The sequence below is a fragment of the Rhinoraja longicauda genome, chromosome 23 (genome assembly GCF_053455715.1).
Source record: "Rhinoraja longicauda isolate Sanriku21f chromosome 23, sRhiLon1.1, whole genome shotgun sequence".
NCBI classification, from domain to species: Eukaryota; Metazoa; Chordata; class Chondrichthyes; order Rajiformes; family Arhynchobatidae; genus Rhinoraja; species Rhinoraja longicauda.
In genome coordinates, this window is record NC_135975.1 from 37132854 (window position 1) to 37152290 (window position 19437).

General features: G+C 49.9%; 1 protein-coding gene across 1 annotated transcript in view; it reads left to right on the forward strand.

The window, feature by feature from the left end:
* Positions 1–19437, forward strand: part of LOC144605022 (mitochondrial 10-formyltetrahydrofolate dehydrogenase-like) — a 125199-nt gene that overhangs the window by 26810 nt on the left and 78952 nt on the right. The window contains exons 4-5 of the mRNA XM_078420063.1: positions 8032–8197; positions 12590–12691. Coding sequence (XP_078276189.1) covers positions 8032–8197; positions 12590–12691 — 268 coding nt within the window. The remainder of the gene's footprint in view (positions 1–8031; positions 8198–12589; positions 12692–19437) is intronic.

A 19437-nucleotide genomic window follows, 5' to 3' on the forward strand; every position in this document is an offset into this window, starting at 1 on the left:
AATCCAGGTTAGTCGGGAAGTGGTGTTAGGTAAATTGAATGGATTAAAGGCCGATAAATCCCCAGGGCCAGATAGGCTGCATCCCAGAGTGCTTAAGGAGGTAGCCCCAGAAATAGTGGATGCATTAGTGATAATTTTTCAAAACTCTTTAGATTCTGGAGTAGTTCCTGAGGATTGGTGGGTAGCTAATGTAACCCCACTTTTCTAAAAGGGAGGGAGAGAGAAAACGGGGAATTACAGACCAGTTAGTCTAACATCGGTAGTGGGGAAAATGCTAGAGTCAGTTATTAAAGATGGGATAGCAGCACATTTGGAAAGTGGCGAAATCATTGGACAAAGTCAGCATGGATTTATAATAATAATAATAATAATGCATTTTATTTATATAGCGCTTTTCATATACTCAAAGTCGCTTTACAGAGATTTAGAGAACATAGGGAAATGAATAAATAGATAAATAAGTAAATATGTAAACGAACAGAGAAAGGAGACAGAAGGTGAGGTGACGTTCAGTGGTTGAAGGCAGTACTGAACAGGTGAGACTTCAGCGATGTTTTGAATGTGAGTGTGGAGGAGTCTCTAACGGTTTGGGGTAGTGAGTTCCATAGGGTGGGAGCAGCGATGGAGAAAGCCCTGTCCCCCCAGGATCTGAGGTATGAAAGGTAAATCATGTCTGACGAATCTTATAGAATTTTTCGAGGATGTAACTAGTAGAGTGGATAAGGGAGAACCAGTGGATGTGTTATATCTGGACTTCCAGAAGGCTTTCGACAAGGTCCCACATAAGAGATTAGTATGCAAACTTAAAGCACACGGTATTGTGGATTCAGTATTGATGTGGATAGAGAACTGGCTGGCAGACAGGAAGCAAAGAGTAGGAATAAACGAGTCCTTTTCAGAATGGCAGGCAGTGACTAGTGGGGTACCGCAAGGCTCAGTGCTGGGACCCCAGCTATTTACAATGTATATTAATGATTTGGACGAGGGAATTGAATGCAACATCTCCAAGTTTGCGGATGACACGAAGCTGGGGGGCAGTGTTAGTTGTGAGGAGGATGCTAGGAGGCTGCAACGTGACTTGGATAGGTTAGGTGAGTGGGCAAATGCATGGAAGATGCAGTATAATGTGGATAAATGTGAGGTTATCCACTTTGGTGGCAAGAACAGGAAATCAGACTATTACCTGAATGGTGGCCGATTAGGAGAAGGGGAGATGCAACGAGGAAAGACATTCTTGCCATAGAGGGAGTACAGAGAAGGTTCACCAGATTGATTCCTGGGATGTCAGGACTTTCATATGAAGAAAGACTGGATAGACTCGGCTTGTACTCGCTGGAATTTAGAAGATTGAGGGGGGATCTTATAGAAACTTACAAAATTCTTAAGGGGTTGGACAGGCTAAATGCAGGAAGATTGTTCCCGATGTTGGGGAAGTCCAGAACAAGGGGTCACAGTTTAAGGATAAGGGGGAAGTCTTTTAGGACCGAGATGAGAAAGTTTTTTTTCACACAGAGTGGTGAATCTGTGGAATTCTCAGCCACAGAAGGTAGTTGAGGCCAGTTCATTGGCTATATTTAAGAGGGAGTTAGATGTGGCCCTTGTGGCTAAAGGGATCAGGGGGTATGGAGAGAAGGCAGGTACGGGATACTGAGTTGGATGATCAGCCATGATCATATTGAATGGCGGTGCTGGCTCGAAGGGCCGAATGGCCTACTCCTGCACCTATTTTCTATGTTTCTGTCCTAGGTCTCCTCCATTGTCAGAGTGAGGCTAAATGCAAATTGGAGGAACAGCATCTCATATTTCGCTTGGGCAGCTTACAGCCCATTGGTATGAATATTGAGTTTTCTAACTTCAAGTAACCCCAGTATTCCTTCTATCTCTTTCCCTCCCCCACCCAAGTTGCACCAACTTCTCGTTTTCACCCAACAAACAGCTAACTATGGCCTGTTTCCTTTATCATCATTACTTTTTTGCATATCTTTCATTCATTGTTCTCCATCTCTCCACATCACCGTCTATATCTCTTGTTTCCCTTAACCCTAACTCGTCTGAAGAAGGGTCTCGACCCGAATTGTCACCTATTCCTTCTCTCCAGCGATGCTGCCTGTCCCACTGAGTTACTCCAGCATTTCGTGCCTATCTTTATTTGTGCGTGTGTGTGTGTGTGTGTGTGTGTGTCTATGTATATACACGCACACGTGCAAACAAAAAATAATAGCGCAACAAGACAAAACCAATGCCCTCAAGTCTATGTGGTTCAGAGGTTATTTGGTGGTTGTGGTGTTTAATAGCCTGACGGCTGTTCCTGAACCTGGACATTACAGTTTTTAGGCTCCTACATCGTATGCCTGATGGCAGGAGTGAGATGAGTGTGTGGCCAGAGTGGTGTGGGTCTCTGATAATGCTGCCTGCCTGTGAGAATGAATATAAGGAGCAATATGGGCAATAAATGCTGGCGTCTGGCAGCGCCCAACTTCTGAGAAATAATATCTAAAAAAGGGTGGAGACTCCAAATGGAAAGCAAGATTAATAACACAGCAGTATTGCAAGTAGTTCATTTAAATAGGTCCAGAAGAAGGCCATTTGGCCCTTCGAGCCAGCACCGCCATTCATCGTGATCATGGCTGATAGACAAAACAAAATCTTTAAAACAATATTATGGAGAATAGTCATGTTCATAGGTTTAACACGTGGGTTTAAGGGTGATACAGCGGCAGAGTTGCTGCCTCACAGCGCCAGGGACCCGTGTTCCATCCTGACTAAGGGTCTGTACTCTCACAGGCAGGCAGCATTATCAGAGACCCACACCACTCTGGCCACACACTCATCTCACTCCTGCCATCAGGTATACGATGTAGGAGCCTAAAAACTGTAATGTCCAGGTTCAGGAACAGCCGTCAGGCTATTAAACACCACAACCTCCAAATAAGCTCTGAACCACATAGACTTGAGGGCATTGGTTTTGTCTTGTTGTGCTATTATTTTTTGTTTGCACGTGTGCGTGTATATACATAAACACGCACACATATACACACACACACACACACACGCACAAATAAAGATAGGCACGAAATGCTGGAGTAACTCAGTGGGACAGGCAGCATCGCTGGAGAGAAGGAATAGGTGAGAATTCGGGTCGAGACCCTTCTTCAGACGAGTTAGGGTTAAGGGAAACAAGAGATATAGACGTGATATGGAGAGATAAAGAACAATGAATGAAAGATATGCAAAAAAGTAATGATGATAAAGGAAACAGGCCATAGTTAGCTGTTTGTTGGGTGAAAACGAGAAGTTGGTGCAACTTGGGTGGGGGAGGGAAAGAGATAGAAGGAATACTGGGATTACTTGAAGTTAGAAAATTCAATATTCATACCAATGGGCTGTAAGCTGCCCAAGCGAAATATGAGATGCTGTTCCTCCAATTTGCATTTAGCCTCACTCTGACAATGGAGGAGACCTAGGACAGAAAGGTCTGTGTGGGAATGGGCAGGAGAATTAAAGTGTTTAGCAACCGGGAGATCAGGTTGGTTCAGGCATACTGAGCGAAGGTGTTTAGCGTAACTATCGCCCAGTCTAAGTTTGGTCTCGCTGATGTACAAGAGTCCACATCTTGAACAACGGATACAGTAGATGTGGTTGGAGGAGGCCCAAGTGAACCTATGCCTAACCGGAAAGGACTGTGGGGGTCCCTGGACAGAGTCGAGAGAGGAAGTATAGGGACAGGTGTTGCATCTTCCGCAGTTGCAGGGGAAAGTGCCTGGGGAGGGGGTGGTTTGGGTGGGAAGAGGTGAGTTAACCAGGGAGTTGCGGAGGGAATGGTCTCTGCGGAAGGCGGAAAGGGGTGGAGATGGGAAGGTGTGACGAGGTGGGATCCCGTTGGAGGAGGTGAAAATCTCGGAGGATTATAGAAACATAGAAAATAGGTGCAGGAGGAGGCCATGCGGCCCTTCGAGCCAGCACCGCCATTCATTGTGATCATGGCTGATCATCCCCAATCAATAAGCCGTGCCTGCCTTCTCCCCAAATCCCTCGATTCCACTAGCCCCCCATAGCTCTATCTACCTCTCTCTTAAATCCATCCAGTGATTTGGCTTCCACTGCCCTCTGTGGCAGAGAATTCCACAAATTCACAACTCTGCGTGAAAAGTTTTTTCTCACCTCAGTTTTAAATGGCCTGTAGCGGCCCCTGGTGGTGGGCCACACACAGTACATAACCTTCGGCTTGTGAGAGGTCACGAGGAGTCCAAGAGCAGGAGATAAGAGAGTTGGGAAGGAGGGTGCGACACACATGGAATAAAGTGGTGTTGGATAACTCAGTGTTCTGCCTCATTCTTGGACGGACAGCTCCGTGTCCACCACATCTGGTGACCCCGACGTCCAAAATAGACATTTTGGAAGTTCAGCATGTACGAATACACAGACAGCGACAAGCCCGCCACCACCGCCGAGCAGGCCCGACTGGACGCTGTCTCACTGAGACTACCTACCTTCTGGAGCGCCCAGCCTCGGGTATGGTTTCAACAGGCCGAAGCGCAGTTTTACATCCGCAAAATCAAAGCTGAAGGGGCCCGTTACTATTACGTAGTCGATTCACTTGACCAAGACACGGCCGGGCGTATAATTCCCTACCTGCAGAATCCACCGAAAGCCGAGAAATACAAGGGCCTCAAGGCACTGCTAATCCGCACCTTCGGGCTCAGTCGGATGGAACGAGCGGCCCGTATTTTCAACATGGGCGGGCTGGGTGACCGGAAGCCCTCGGCCCTAATGAGTGAGATGCTCTCGCTCATGGACGGCCACCAGCCCTGCATGTTATTTGAATATGCCTTTTTGCAGCAGCTTCCAGAAGATATGTGCCCGCTCCTGGCAGTTTCGAAGACCCTCAGGCTTTTGGGGAGCGTGCCGACGAGCTGTGGGTGTCCGCGCGACAGAGAATTGGGGTGCTAGGCCAAGTGTCCACAATGCCCGGGAAAACGCGGCGGTCTCGACCCACACCGGCCAGGGACTCCACGGAGCCGTCCGAGCCTGCCAGAGAAACCCGTGACGGGGCATGGTGTTTCTACCATCAACGCTGGGGCTCGGCAGCCCGCCAATGCCGTCCGCCCTGTACGTTTCCAGGAAACGCTGGGGCCGGCCGCCTGTAATCACCGCGGCAGCCGGCAAGTTCCATCGCCTATATGCCTGGGATCGGTGGTCAGGCCACAGATTTCTGGTGGATATAGGGGCCGAAATCAGCGTGGTGCCTCCGTCCGGGATGGACTCATGTGCTGGCAATCAGGGTCCTTTATTGACCGCCGCTAATGGGAGCCCCATACGGACATATGGTATAAGAAAATAACTGCAGATGCTGGTACAAATCGATTTATTCACAAAATGCTGGAGTAACTCAGCAGGTCAGGCAGCATCTCGGGAGAGAAGGAATGGGTGACGTTTCGGGTCGAGACCCTTCTTCAGACTGACGGACATATGGTGTCTGTACCATTCCCCTGATATTTGGTGCTTGCCACTTTTCCTGGACATTTACCGTGGCAGATGTACACCAGCCACTGTTGGGCGTGGATTTCCTCCGGGCGCAATCTCTGCTGGTGGATGTGCGAGGTCAACGCCTGGTCCATGCATCTACACTAGAATCAATTCCCTTACATCCTCCTGCGTCCGCTGTGCCAGTCCGCGACCCGGTGGCAGCGGTGGATAACATCTACGCCCAAATTTTGGCCGATTTCCCAGAAATTCTGACCTCTAAATTCAGCGCAACCGACCCCAAGCACGGGGTTCAACACCATATCCTCACTTCGGGACCACCGCTTCATGCCCGCGCCCGCAGACTGGCCCCCGACAAACTGCAGATGGCGAAAGCAGAGTTTCAGAAGATGGAAGCCATGGGAATTGTCCGACGCTCGGTCAGCCTATGGGCTTCTCCACTGCACACGGTGCCCAAGGTGTCCGGCGGTTGGAGGTCTTGCGGTGACTACCGCCGCCTAAATGACGCCACAATTGCAGATCGGTATCCCATCCCACACATTCAAGATTTCTCTGCCCATCTGGCCGGGGCCAAGTTCTTTTCTAAAATCGACTTAGTCAGGGGTTACCATCAGATCCCCGTGCGACCGGAGGATATGCCGAAAACCGCCATCATCACCCCTTTCGGGTTATTTGAATTCCTGCGTATGCCTTTTGGCCTTAAAAACAAAAACGCCGCGCAGGCATTCCAACGCCTGATGGACACTGTTGGGCGGGGACTCGATTTCGCTTTCATCTATATGGATGACATCCTGGTGGCAAGTTGTTCACGGCAGGAGCATTGCACCCACCTCCGGCTGTTGTGTCATCGCCACAATGAATTTGGGCTGGTGATCAACCCGGCTAAATGCCAGTTTGGCCTCCGAGCAATCAATTTCCTGGGCCACCGGGTGACGCGGCATGGCGCGGTACCCTTACCAGACAAGGTGGAGGCCATTCGCCGGTTTCCACGACCATCCACAGTGCAGGGCCTGCAGGAGTTTGTGGGCATGGTTCTATTCTACCACCAATTTGTGCCGGCGGCGGCGAGAATACTGCGGCCCTTATTCCATCTGTTGTCAGGCAAGCAGCGGGACGTGCAGTGGTCCGACGTCATAGTTCACGTCGGAACTGTGGTCTGCAATGGCTCGCCTATTGGGAGCGCAGCTTCACCACTCTACGGCTTACCACCCCCAGTCCAATGGGTTGTTGGAACGTTTCCACCGCCGTCTTAAGGATGCTTTAAAAACACGCCTCACCGGTCCCGGCTGGATGGACGAGTTGCAGTGGGTCCTTTTGGGAATTCGCACTGCCCCTAAAGAAGACCTGCAGTCTTCATCGGCGGAATTGGTTTACGGTTTTCCGCTCACCGTGCCCGGAGAATTTATTCCGAACACCGGTGACCCCCAGGAGTCATCATCCGCCATGTTGGTCCGTCTGCGGGAAAGGATTGGCGCCCTGGCTCCTGTCCCAACATCCCGGCATGGGATCACCCCATCGTATGTGCCTCCGGCTCTTGCCAACAGCTCGTACGTTTTTCTTTGGCGCGACGCACACAGGTCGCCCTTGAAGGTCCTTTTCGGGTGCTGAAGCATGGGCCCACGACTTTTGTATTGGACATGGGGGGTCGGCAAGAGACGGTATCGGTGGCCCGTTTAAAACCGGCCCATTTGGACCTGAGCGAGCCAGTACGGGAGGCCCAGCCCCGTCGTCGGGGGCGTCCTCCATCTCGGGCCCAACCTAATATGCCCTTACAGGGCAGGACTCCTTTGCACGGGAACGTGCGTACAAGGTCTGGCCGCCTCGTCCGGCTGCCCGACCGTTTCTGCGCCTCTGGTTCTGGGGGAGGTCATGTAGCGGCCCCTGGTGGTGGGCCACACACAGTACATAACCTGAGGCTCGTGAGAGGTCACAAGGAGTCCAAGAGCAGGAGATAAGAGAGTTGGGAAGGAGGGTGCGACACACGGAATAAAGTGGTGTTGGATAACTCAGTGTGCTGCCTCATTCTTGGACGGACAGCTCCGTGTCCGCCACAGGCCTCCCCTTTATTCTAAGACTGTGTTCCCTGGTTCTGGACTCGCCCAACATTGGGAACATTTTTCCTGCATCTAGCTTGTCCAGTCCTTTTATAATTTTATATGTTTCTATAAGATCCCCTCTCATCCTTCTAAACTCCAGTGAATACAAGCCTAGTCTTTTCAATCTTTCCTCGTATGACAGTCCCGCCATCCCAGTGATCAGTCTCGTGAACCAACGCTGCACTGCACAAGGATGTCCTTCCTCAAATTAGGATACCAAAACTGTACACAATACTCCAGATGTGGTCTTACCAGGGCCCTATACAACTGCAGTAGAACCTCTTTACTCCTGTACTAATAATGCATGGTCTTTCCGCTGACTGGTTAGCAGGCAACAAAAGCTTTCCACTGCACCTCGGCACACGTGACAATGAACTGTAACTGGCTCCCTGGGGTGTGCCATGAAGCCGGAGTGCAGAGGAACCGCTAAATATGTGTTCTTTGTGTGTAGGACCCTTATTCATGGAGATAAGACTGGAGGTTTCACCATTTTCTGGGCAGATGATGGACTGGACACGGGTCCCATTCTACTGCAGAGGCAATGTGACGTTGAGCTGAACGACACTGTGGACTCGCTGTACAACCGCTTCCTGTATCCCGAAGGAATAGCTGCAATGGTAAGCAATGCTCGCATCCCCCTGTTTAGTGTAGTTTAGAGAGACAGCATGCAAACAGGCACTTCGGCCCAACAAGTCCATGCTGACCAACAATCACCCGTACACTAGTTCTATACACTAGGGAGAATTTGCAGAAGCCAATCAACCTACAAACCTGCACGTCTTTGGAATGTAGGAGGAAACCAGAGCACCCGGAGTCACAGGGAGAATGTACAAACTCCGTGGAGGAAGGAACTGCAGATGCTGGCTTATACCGAAGATAGAAGCAAAATGCAGGAGTAACTCAATGGGTCAGGCAGCATCACTGAAGAAAAGGAATACGTGATGTTTCGGGTCAGTCTGAAGAAGGATCTCGACCCAAAATGTCACCTATTTATTTTCTCCACAGAAGCTGCCTGACTTACTGAGTTACTCCAACATTTTGTATCTGTCCATGTACAAACTCCATACAGACAGCACCCGTGATCAGGATCGAACCTGGGTCTCTGGTGCTGAAAGATAGTAACTCTACCGCTGCACCGCCCTGCTGGCCTGTTCTGCTCTATACGCTTCTCACGGTAAGATTCAAGGCTGAGGGGCAATCTGCTTTGAGGGTTGTCTGAAGAAAGGTCTTGACCTGAAATGTCACCTATTCCTTTTCTCCAGAGATGGTGCCTGACCCACTGTATCTGTCTGTCTCCAGCACTCTGTGTCTGTCATTGGTTTAAAGCAGCATCTGCAGTCATTTCCTTGCTCCACTATTTTGAGACTTGTTGAGTCAGCGTTCACTTGCACAAGGATATGAAAGTGTGTCTGGATGTTATCAGCCTCACCCACACCTGCAGTTCGCTACAATGCATGGCATGCAGCTACATGCAGGATGAGCACTGTTCCTTCTGTACAGGGCATTCTGAGGCATTCCGTCCACCCTGCAGGCTGAGGTACACAAACTAATCGATTTCCCAAGGTAAATGTCGGCAGTGTTAATGAGGTGATGTGCACGTCTGGGATTTTTGGGTATTGCTGGAGCATTAATTTGTGTTTAGTTTCGAGATACAGGGCAGAAACGAGCCCTTCAGCCCACCGTCTGTGCCGACCAGCCATCCCCATACACAAACTATCCTACGCATGAGAAACAATTTACAAGTTTACCAAAGCCAATTAACCTACAAACCTGTATGTCTTTGGAGTGTGGGAGGAAACCGGTGCACCCAGAGAAAACCCACGGGGAGAACGTACAAACTCCATACAGACAGCACCCGCAGTCAGGATGGAACCCGAGTCTCTGGCGCTGTGAGGCAGCAACTCTACTGCTGAGCTACTGTGCTGCCCTTTACTGTGTTGCCTGCTCTTCCTCTTTACTTCAGACTCCATTCACAATGCAACTTTGAGAAAAATTAAAAGCTGTCCTTTAGAGCAGTAGGTGAAAGCATCCAAAGTGATGTAGTGGTCCATTGAATGGGGAAAGGAGGAAGCCAAGCAAGTGGAGTCAGATCACCCCATTGTTCGGTTAGTCGGTCAGAAAGGAAACGATTCATCCTGTCGCAAGGTGCCAGTCATTAGTTCATAAGTGATAGGAGCAGAATTAGGCCATTCGGCCCATCGAGTCTAATCCGCCATTCAAACATGGTTGATCTATCTTTCCCTCTCAACCCCATTCTCCTGCCTTCAGCACATAATCCCTGACACCGGCACTAATCAAGAATCTATCTCTGCATTATAAATCCCCAGTGACTTGGCCTGCACTGATGCCAGACTGGGTGTTTGCTGTGTATCAGGTGGCAGGGAGTTAGTGCCCCTGGCCTGACCGCCCTGACCCCTTTGATCTGTGGCCTCCTGTTTCCTCCCCATCACTACATGCCAGTTCCTGACCCCCCCCCCCCCATCTCCTTCCTCTGGCCCCCTTTCTCTCAGAGGTGGCACAGCGGTAGAGCTGCTGCCTCACAGCACCAGGGACCTGGGTTTAATCCTGACTAAGGGTGCTGTCTGTATGGAGTTTGTACGTTCTCCCCGTGACCGCTTGGGTTTTTCCGATATCTCCGGTTTCCTCCCACACTCCAAAGACGTGCAGGTTTGTAGTTTCATTGGCTTGGTATAAATATATGAAATTGTCCCTTCGTGTGTGGGGATCGCTGGTCAGCGCGGACTCGGTGGGCCAAAGGGCCTGTTTCCGCGCTGTATAACTAAACTAAACTAAGGTAATCTGTGGACTCCTGATTCCTCCTACCCCTACAAGCCAGTCCGTGAGCCCCTCCTTTCCTCACCTGCCGGACAAGACCCTTTCCTCCTCACCCCCATTGTTCAAAGCTCAGAGAGCCTTGGTCCTGTCGAGCTTTGCAGCAGAACTGACCCTGCTGCGACCCTTGTGGTGACCTTGCGGCGACCCTTGTGGTGACACTGTGGCCCTGCTGTGGCCTTGTGGTGACCCTGCTGTGGCCTTGTGGTGACCCTGCTGTGGCCTTGTGGTGACCATGCTGTGGCCATGTTGTGACCATGCTGTGGCCATGTTGTGACTATGCTGCGGCCCTGTGGTGACCCTGCTGTGGCCATGTTGTGACCCTGCTGTGGCCTTGTGGTGACCCTGCTGTGGCCATGTTGTGACCCTGCTGTGGTCTTGTGGTGACCATGCTGTGGCCATGTTGTGACCCTGCTGAGGCCATGTAGCGACCCTGCTGAGGCCATGTAGCGACCCTGCTGCGGCCATGTTATGACCAAGCTGCGGCCATGTAGTGACCCTGCTGTGGCTATGTTATGACCCTGCTGCGGCCTTGTTCTCTGCTGTGGTCATGTTATGACCCTGCTGTGGCCATGTTGTGACCCTGCTGCGGCCATGTTGTGACCCTGCTGAGGCCATGTTGTGACCCTGCATGAGGCCATGTTGTGACCCTGCTGCGGCCATGTTGTGACCCTGCTGCGGCCATGTTGTGACCCTGCTGTGGCCATGTTGTGACCCTGCTGCGGCCATGTTGTGACCCCTGCCTGCGGACCATGTTCCCTGCTGCAACCATGTTCCCTGCTGTGGCCATGTTCCCTGCTGTGGCCATGTTGTGACCCTGCTGCGGCCATGTTGTGACCCTGCTGTGGCCTTGTTCCCCGCTGCGGCCCTGCCGTGACCCTGCTGTGCCATGTGACCCTGCTGCGGCCATGTTTCCTGCTGTGGCCATTTGTGACCCTGCTGTGGCCATGTTGTGACCCTGTTGTGGCCATGTTGTGACCCTGCTGCGACCATGTCCCCTGCTGTGGCCATGTTGTGACCCTGCTGCGGCCATGTTCCCTGCTGCGACCATGTAGTGACCCTGCTGTGGCAATGTAGTGACCCTGCTGTGGCCATGTTCCCTGCTGTGGCCATGTAGTGACCCTGCTGCAGCCCTGTTCCCTGCTGTGGCCATGTTGTGACCCTGCTGCGGCCATGTTGTGACCATGCTGTGGCCCTGTTCCCTGCTGCGGCCATGTTGTGACCCTGCTGCAGCCATATTGTGAACCTGCTGCGGCCATGTTGTGAACCTGCTGTGGCCATGTTCCCTGCTGTGGCCATGTTGTAACCCTGCTGTGGCCATGTAGTGACCCTGCTGCGGCCCTGTTGTGACCCTGCTGCGGCCATGTTGTGAACCTGCTGCGGCCACGTTGTGAACCTGCTGCGGCCATGTTGTGAACCTCCAGCGGCCATGTTGTGACCATGCTGTGGCCCTGTTCCCTGCTGTGGCCATGTTGTGACCCTGCTGTGGCCATGTAGTGACCCTGCTGTGGCCATGTTGTGACCGAGCTGTGGCCATATTGTGACCCTGCCGTGACCCTGCTGCATCCATGTTGTGACCCTGCTGTGGCCATGTTGTGAACCTGCTGTGGCCCTGTTCCCTGCTGCGGCCATGTTGTGACCATGCTGCGGCCATGTTGTGACCATGCTGCGGCCATGTTGTGACCATGCTGCGGCCATGTTGTGACCCTGCTGTGGCCATGTTGTGACCCTGCCGTGACCCTATTTCTACTCCCTAGCGTTTGAGGCTCATTGAGGAGGCGCTGTGAACTGTTTGCGTGCTACTGTATGTTTCTTTTTTTTTTCCTTGGTACCTAATCAGATGTACAGCACTTTGGTTAACGTGGGTTGTTTTTAAATGTGCTATACAAATAAAATTGACTTGACTTGACCATGCTGCGGCCCTGTTGTGACCCTGCTGCGGCCCTGTTGTGACCCTGCTGCGGCCATGTTGTGACCCTGCTGCGGCCCTGTTCCCTGCTGCGGCCATGTTGTGACCCATATTGTGCACTGGGTTGAATGGAGGCTGCAGTGGCCATCTCTTGCAGTCAGTCTGATCCAGATCCTGTTGTAGTTTAATGCCAAGTTTTGATGATTTGATTGTGGACATCTCGGATGGTTAGGTGTACAGTGACAAAGCCCGTCTTATTTTGTTTCAGGTGGAATCAGTACAGCTGATAGCTGATCACCAGGCACCTCGCCTAACCCAGCCAGAAGAAGGAGCAACATATGAAGGAATCCAGAGGAAAGACAATTCCAAGGTAGTGTTCTCGGCTGTAGAGATCATATTCCCTCAGCACAATATCTATGGTACTTTATTTGTCCCATGTTCCGGAGTACAGTGAAATTAATTTCTGTTTCCATTTCAGTTCAAGTATCACGATACATATGCACTTAGATACATCTTAGATAAGCATTTCAGATACAGTACAAGTGTATAGTAGTAGTACGCTGAGACAGTGTACAGAGTCGCCAGTTTGGCACCATTTTCAAGGCCCCATTGTTGTAAGTGCACGGATCTTGATCTGACCATGAGGCTGAGATGAGGAAAAACTTTTTCACCCAGAGCGTTGTGAATCTGTGGAATTCCCTGCCACAGAAGACAGTGGAGGCCAATTCACTGGATGTTTTCAAGAGAGAGTTAGATTTAGCTCTTAGGGCTAATGAAATCAAGGGATATGGGGAAAAAGCAGGAATGGCGTATTGACTTTGGATGATCAGCCATGATCATATTGAATGGCGGTGCTGGCTTGAAGGGCCAAATGGCCTACCTGCACTTATTTTCTCTGTTTCTATCTCTGGAGAAAAGGAATAGATGACGTTTTTAGGTCGAGATCCATCTTCAGACAGCTTCACCATTTACCAGTTAAAAGATATTCAAGGGTGTGGTCAATGCCGCCTTGAAGAAATGCACTTAATCAACGTTTAGGCATTCCTAGCTCACAACTGCCTGGCATGGAGAAGAAGCATTCAAAAAGACACCTGGGATCTAGGCACACGGAGGCCCTAAATGCTTGAAGGAGCATATCACATCACCATCTCCCCACCCACCGGGCAGGCACTGAGGGATGGTGAAGGTTGTTTTTCACACTGTAGGCCTGTCACTAGTAGAATGCCTCAGGCATCAGTGTTTAGTTTTTAGTTTTGTGTGGAGATACAGTGCGGAAAAAGGCCCACCAAGTACACACCGACCAGCGATCCCCGCACACTAGCACTATTTTACACACTAGGGTCAATTTATAATTTTTACCTATTACCATATTAACCTACAAACCTGTAAGTCTTTGGAGTATGAGAGGAAACAGAAACAAACCCACACAGGTCACGGGGAGATTGTACAATAGACAGAAACTGTAGTCAGGATCAAACCTTGCTGGGTCCATTGCTGTTTGTGGCTTATGGTTTATATCTATGGTTTATATCTTGTGGTTTGTGGTTTATATCTATGGTTTGGATTAGAAAGTACAAGGCATGATTAGTAAATTTGCAGATGGTGATAAAGTGGGTGGTCTTGCAGATAGTGAAGATGGTTATTAGGAATAACAGCAGGATCTTGATCAGCTGGGCAAGTGGGCAGAGAAATGGTTCATGGAGTTTAATACAGATGAAGGGGTGGTGTCGCATTTTGGCAAGGCAGGACTTTCGCAGTGAATGGCAGGGCTCTGGGGAGTGTTGAAGAGCAGAATGATCTAAGAGTGCAGGTACATAGTTCCTTGAAAGCGGCATCATTAGTAGATAGGGTGGTCAAGATGGGTTTTGGTACATTGGCCTTCATCAGTTAGGATATTTAGTATAAAGATTGACACAAAATGCCAGAGTAACCCTACAGAACAGGCAGCATCTCTGGATAGAAAGAATGGGTGATGTTTCGGGTCAAGACCCTTCTTCAGACTGAAGAAATCTGAAGGGTCTGAAGAAGGGTCTCAACTCGAAACGTCACCCATTTCTTCTATCCAGAGATGCTGCCTGACCCGCTGAGTTACTCCAGCAATTTACCTATCTTCGGTGTAAACCAGCATCTGCAGTTCCTTCCTACACAGGGTATTTGGTAAAGAAGTTGGGATGTTATGGTGCAGTTGTACAAGACGTTGGTGAGGCTGTATTTGGAGTTTCGTGTGCCATTCAGCTCCTGACATCTCAAACTTCAGGACGCTAATATACCATGATGAAATACTCTCCACTTGTACAGAAGAGTGCATGAATGAGAAATTGAAACTCGATACCATGTAGGTCAAAGCGGCCCCTTGACTGGCTAGCCATTCACCACAGCGTACAGTGCATTACACCCAGTCAGTGCACTGCAGTTAGTCCAACCTCCCAAACCCCCAGTCACGCTGACACAAGGTCCAGCAAGAGCAGTGAATACATGAGAATGCCAGCAACTGCAGGTCCCCTTCTGTGTCAAGCATCATCCTTAGTTACTGAAGGATTTCAATAATTCACAAAAGCATCTCACCATCACGACATCAAATACGGATTGTTAATTAGTGTTGCTTTTGCCAACACTTCTGAGATTTTTTTTTAAAGTAAAATTTTAGTTTAGTTTAGGAGTTACAGCACAGAAACAGGTCCTTTGACCCACCGAGTCTGTGTGGGCCAGCGATCACCCCATACACTAGCACTATCCTACACACACTAGGGACAAATTACAATTTTACCGAAGCCGACAAACTTGTATGTCTTTGGAGTGTGGGAGGAAATCGGAGCATCCGGAGAAAACCCATGCAGGTCACGGGGAGAACGTACAAACTCTGTACAGACAGCACTCATAGTCAGGATCAAACCTGGGTCTCTGGCTCTGTAAGGCAGCAAGTCTACCGCTGCGCCACCATGACGCATTGTTGACTGTTAATTGGCTTGGAATGCCCTACGGTGGCGAGAAGGCTGTGGATGTGCAAAATGTTCAGTCTTTGGGCAGCAAGAATTTGGAGTGAATTTTATACCAAACCTCCCGCAGAATATTTTGGGGAAATATTTTCCTTGTCTCGTTATCGTTAGTTTTTTCAGGCCATCAATGTTTTGATATGTGTGACTTCAAACTAGTGCAGTTTATTGAATCTGGAATGAATGCTAGGTTATGCAAACAGTCATATGTTGGACTCCTGTTTCCATCAGATAAACTTTGTGTTTACACAATGAAATGGAACGGGTTCTTTCAGTCCTGGAACCACTGACTGGGTGACTGCCCTGGCTTCATGCAAAAAGTCCTGACACCAACTGTAGTCACCTGCATTAGAGTGAGGCCTGGATAGAGTGGATGTGGAGAGGATGTTTCCACTAGGGTTGCCAACTGTCCCGTATTAGCCAGGACATCCCGTATTTTGGACTAAATTAGTTTGTCCTGTATTAGTAGGGTTGCCAACTTCCTCACTCCCAAATAAGTGACAAAGGGTGATGTCAACGCCCCGCGCCCCACATGACCTCAGCCAGCCAGCAGCCACGTGCTCCCGCTCCAGCAATGGCGGCCTCCCGGCCCGGGCGGTGACGTCACCTTGTCCCATATTTGGGAGTGAGGAAGTTGGCAACCCTACATGGAAGAGTCTAATGAATGAATGAATGAATAAGTTTATTGGCCAAGTATGTGCATATACAAAGAATGTGCCTTGGTGCTCCGCTCACAAATGACAACACAAATATACAGTTAGCAATTAAGAAAAAGGCATAAACACATCAAAACAATAAGGATACAACATTACGGTGTAAATAAGTGCCTATTAATATTTGTGCCCAGTAATACCAAGCACTCCGTTCAGAAAGTTTAACCCGTGGGAGCCCCATTGAGCAGAAATGCAACTGGGCAGCCAAACAAACGCAGGGCGGTCATTCCTTCCCACCAGCTACAGGGTAGGAGTGTGCCGTGAGAAACCTGTAATAGCATGGATTAGAACAGCCGACTGGAGTTTAGTATGAGGGGGGCCTCATTGAAACTTACCGAATCGTGAAAGACCTGAATAGAGTGGATGTGGAGAGGATGTTTCCACTAGTGGGAGACTCCAGGACCAGAGGTCATTGCCTCAGAATAAAAGGACGCACCTTTAGGAAGGAGATGAGGAGAAATTACTTTAGTGAATCTGTGGAATTCATTGCCACAGATGGCTGTGGAGGCTGTCAATAGATCATTTCTAAGGCGGAGATTGACAGATTCTTGATTTGTGCGGGTGTCAAGGGTTATAGGGAGAAGGCAGGGGAATGGGGTTGAGAGGGAAAGATGATGGGCTGAATGGCCTAATTCTGCTCCAAGAACTTATGAAATTTAAGAACTAATTACAAAATATTTATTGAGCAGCATTTTATTAATATTAGCACAGTCCATTTGATTGAGGAAAGCAGGTGGCACTGAATATCATCTTCCCAGTGCGCCTGTTAGTGTTATGTTTAAATTACACCTAGTCTCATTCCCACTTTAAATGCTACTTCAGCATATTCCAGACCAGAGACACCAAACAGCTCAGCACTGACTGCCTTCATTACCACCCCCTGCAAGTGAAACGAGTGAGGATGGTGCTTCTGGATGTCTCTTTTTGCAGCTAATTCAACGTGTCATTAAACCTGGTGCAAATGATAGCAATAATGTTCCTTTTGACATTGTACACAGTTAGTCTGAAGAAGGGTCTCGAACCGAAAAGTCACCCATTCCTTCTCTCCAGAGATGCTGCCTGTCTTGCTGAGTTACTCCAGCTTTCTGTGTCTATCTGGTGTTTTTAAACAGTGTTTAACTGCAGATTGTGAGGAGTGAGTTCTCTGTGTAGTGCAACATATAAACTGAGCCCATTTAGAGTGATATACCGTGGAAACAGGCCCCATTGTCCCAACTTGCCCATACCGACCCACATATCCCATCTACACTAGTCCCACTTGCCTGCATTTGGCCCATATAATATATTCCTCTATTCATCCCCCACTGGGGAAATTTACAGTGTTACAGCAGCAAAGTGGATAGCAAGAGATCATTCATTATAAATAAAAGTAAAAGTAAAGACAAGGATAAATTGTCATCAGTTTACTGTGTATTCCTTAACTGTTACTGTTGACTCGTCTGCTGGGAGCAGTGCTGGTTGTGCAGTCTCACAGCAGCGGGAAGGAAGGACCTCCTATATCTCTCCTTCACGCACTTGGGGTGAAGGAGTCTGTCACCGAAGGAGCTACTCAGTGCAGTGATAGTGTCCTGCATGGGGTGGGAGTCGTTGTCCAGCAGCGATGTTAGCTTTGCCATCATCCTTCTCTCTCCCACCGCTTGCACTGAGTCGAGGGGGCAACCCAGGACAGAGCTGACTTTCCTGACCAGCTTGTCGAGTCTCTTCCCTTCCGCCGCTGAGATGCTGCTGCTCCAGCAGACCACTCCATAGAAAATGACTGATGCAACCACCGTGTTGTAGAAGGTCCTTAGGAGTGCCCCCTGCACGCCAAAGGACCTGAGTCTCCTCAGCAGATAAAGTCTGCCCTGGCCCTTTTTGTATAGCACATTGGTGTTTTCGGTCCAGTCCAATTTATTATTGAGATAAACACCCAGGTACTTGTAAGAGTCCACCCTCCCGATGTCCATTCCCTGGATGTTCACCGGTGTTGGGGGGACGTGGCTGCGCCTGCGGAAATCTACCACCATCTCCCTGGTTTTCCCCGCCTTGATCCGGATCCGGGCAGTTCCGCTGGCACCAGTCCACAAACTCCTTGATCAGTTCTCTGTACGCCCTGTCCTCGTCGCCCGTGATGAGGCCGACGATGGCAAAGTCGTCAGAGAACTTCTGTAGATAGCAGTTTGCAGAGCTGTGCCTGAAGTCCACAGTGTACAGGGTGAACAAGAATGGCGCTGGCACTGTTCCCTGCGGAACCCCTGTCCGAGACCAGGTCCTTTGTCCTCACATACTGTAGTGGGTTGGTGAGGTAGTCCAGAATCCAGGATGTGAGGTGGTGATCCACTCCTGTGCGCTCCAGCTTGTCCCCCAGAAGCCCCAGGCTGGATGGTGTTGAATGCACTGGAGAAATCAAAGAACATGATTCTCACAGTGCTATCCAACTTCTCCAGGTGTGAGAGAGCTCTGTTCCGCAGGTAGATGATGGCGTCCTCCACCCCGATGCGAGTCTGGTAGGCGAACTGCAGCGGATCCATTGATGGTCTCACCAGGGGGCGGAGATGGGCGAGGACCAGACGCTCCAGTGTCTTCATCAGGTGTGATGTCAGTGCCACCGACCAGCCTGTAGCTGTTGAGTTCCTTCGGGTGCGGCGTCTTTGGTACCGGTACCACGCAGGATGTTTTCCACAGCTGTGGAACTCTCCCCAGTTTCAGGCTCAGATTGAAGACATGCTCCCCTATTCCGCACAGCTGGTCTGCACAGGACTTGAGGAGCCTCGAGCTGATGCCGTCCGGACCAGCCTCCTTCCTCGCATTGATCTTCCTGAGCTCATTTCTCACCTGGTCTGTGGAGAGAGACAGTTTGGAACACAGGGGCTGGGTGCTCAAGGGTGTGAGAGGAGGAGGGGGTGTGGGGGGGGGATGGTTTGGGAGGAGGAGGTGGGGGTGGTGGGGTTGGGGCAGGAGAAGCAGAAGTGGGTTTATATCCCTCTAAACCTGTGCTATCCATGTACCTGTCTAATTGCTTCTTAAACATTGTGATAGTATCCGCCCCACTACCTCCTCTGGCAACTCATTCTATAATCCCATCACCTTTTGCGTGAAAAAGTTAACCCACAGAGTCCTATAAAATCTCCCCCCCCCCCCCACCTTAAACCTTTGCCCTCTGGTTCTCAAGTCCCCTATTATGTGCGTCTACCTGATCTATTCCTCTCATGATTTTGTACACCTCTCACCCCTCATCCTATGATCCAGGAAATAGAGTCCCAACCTGCACAACCTCTCCCTATAGCTCACACCCTCTAGTCCTGGCAGCATTCTTGTAAATCTTCTCTGTGTGCACAGTTACCAACATTACCAACATTCCAAGTTACCAACATCTTTCCTATAAAATGATGCCCAGAGATGAACACAATACTCTAAATGCGGCCTCACCA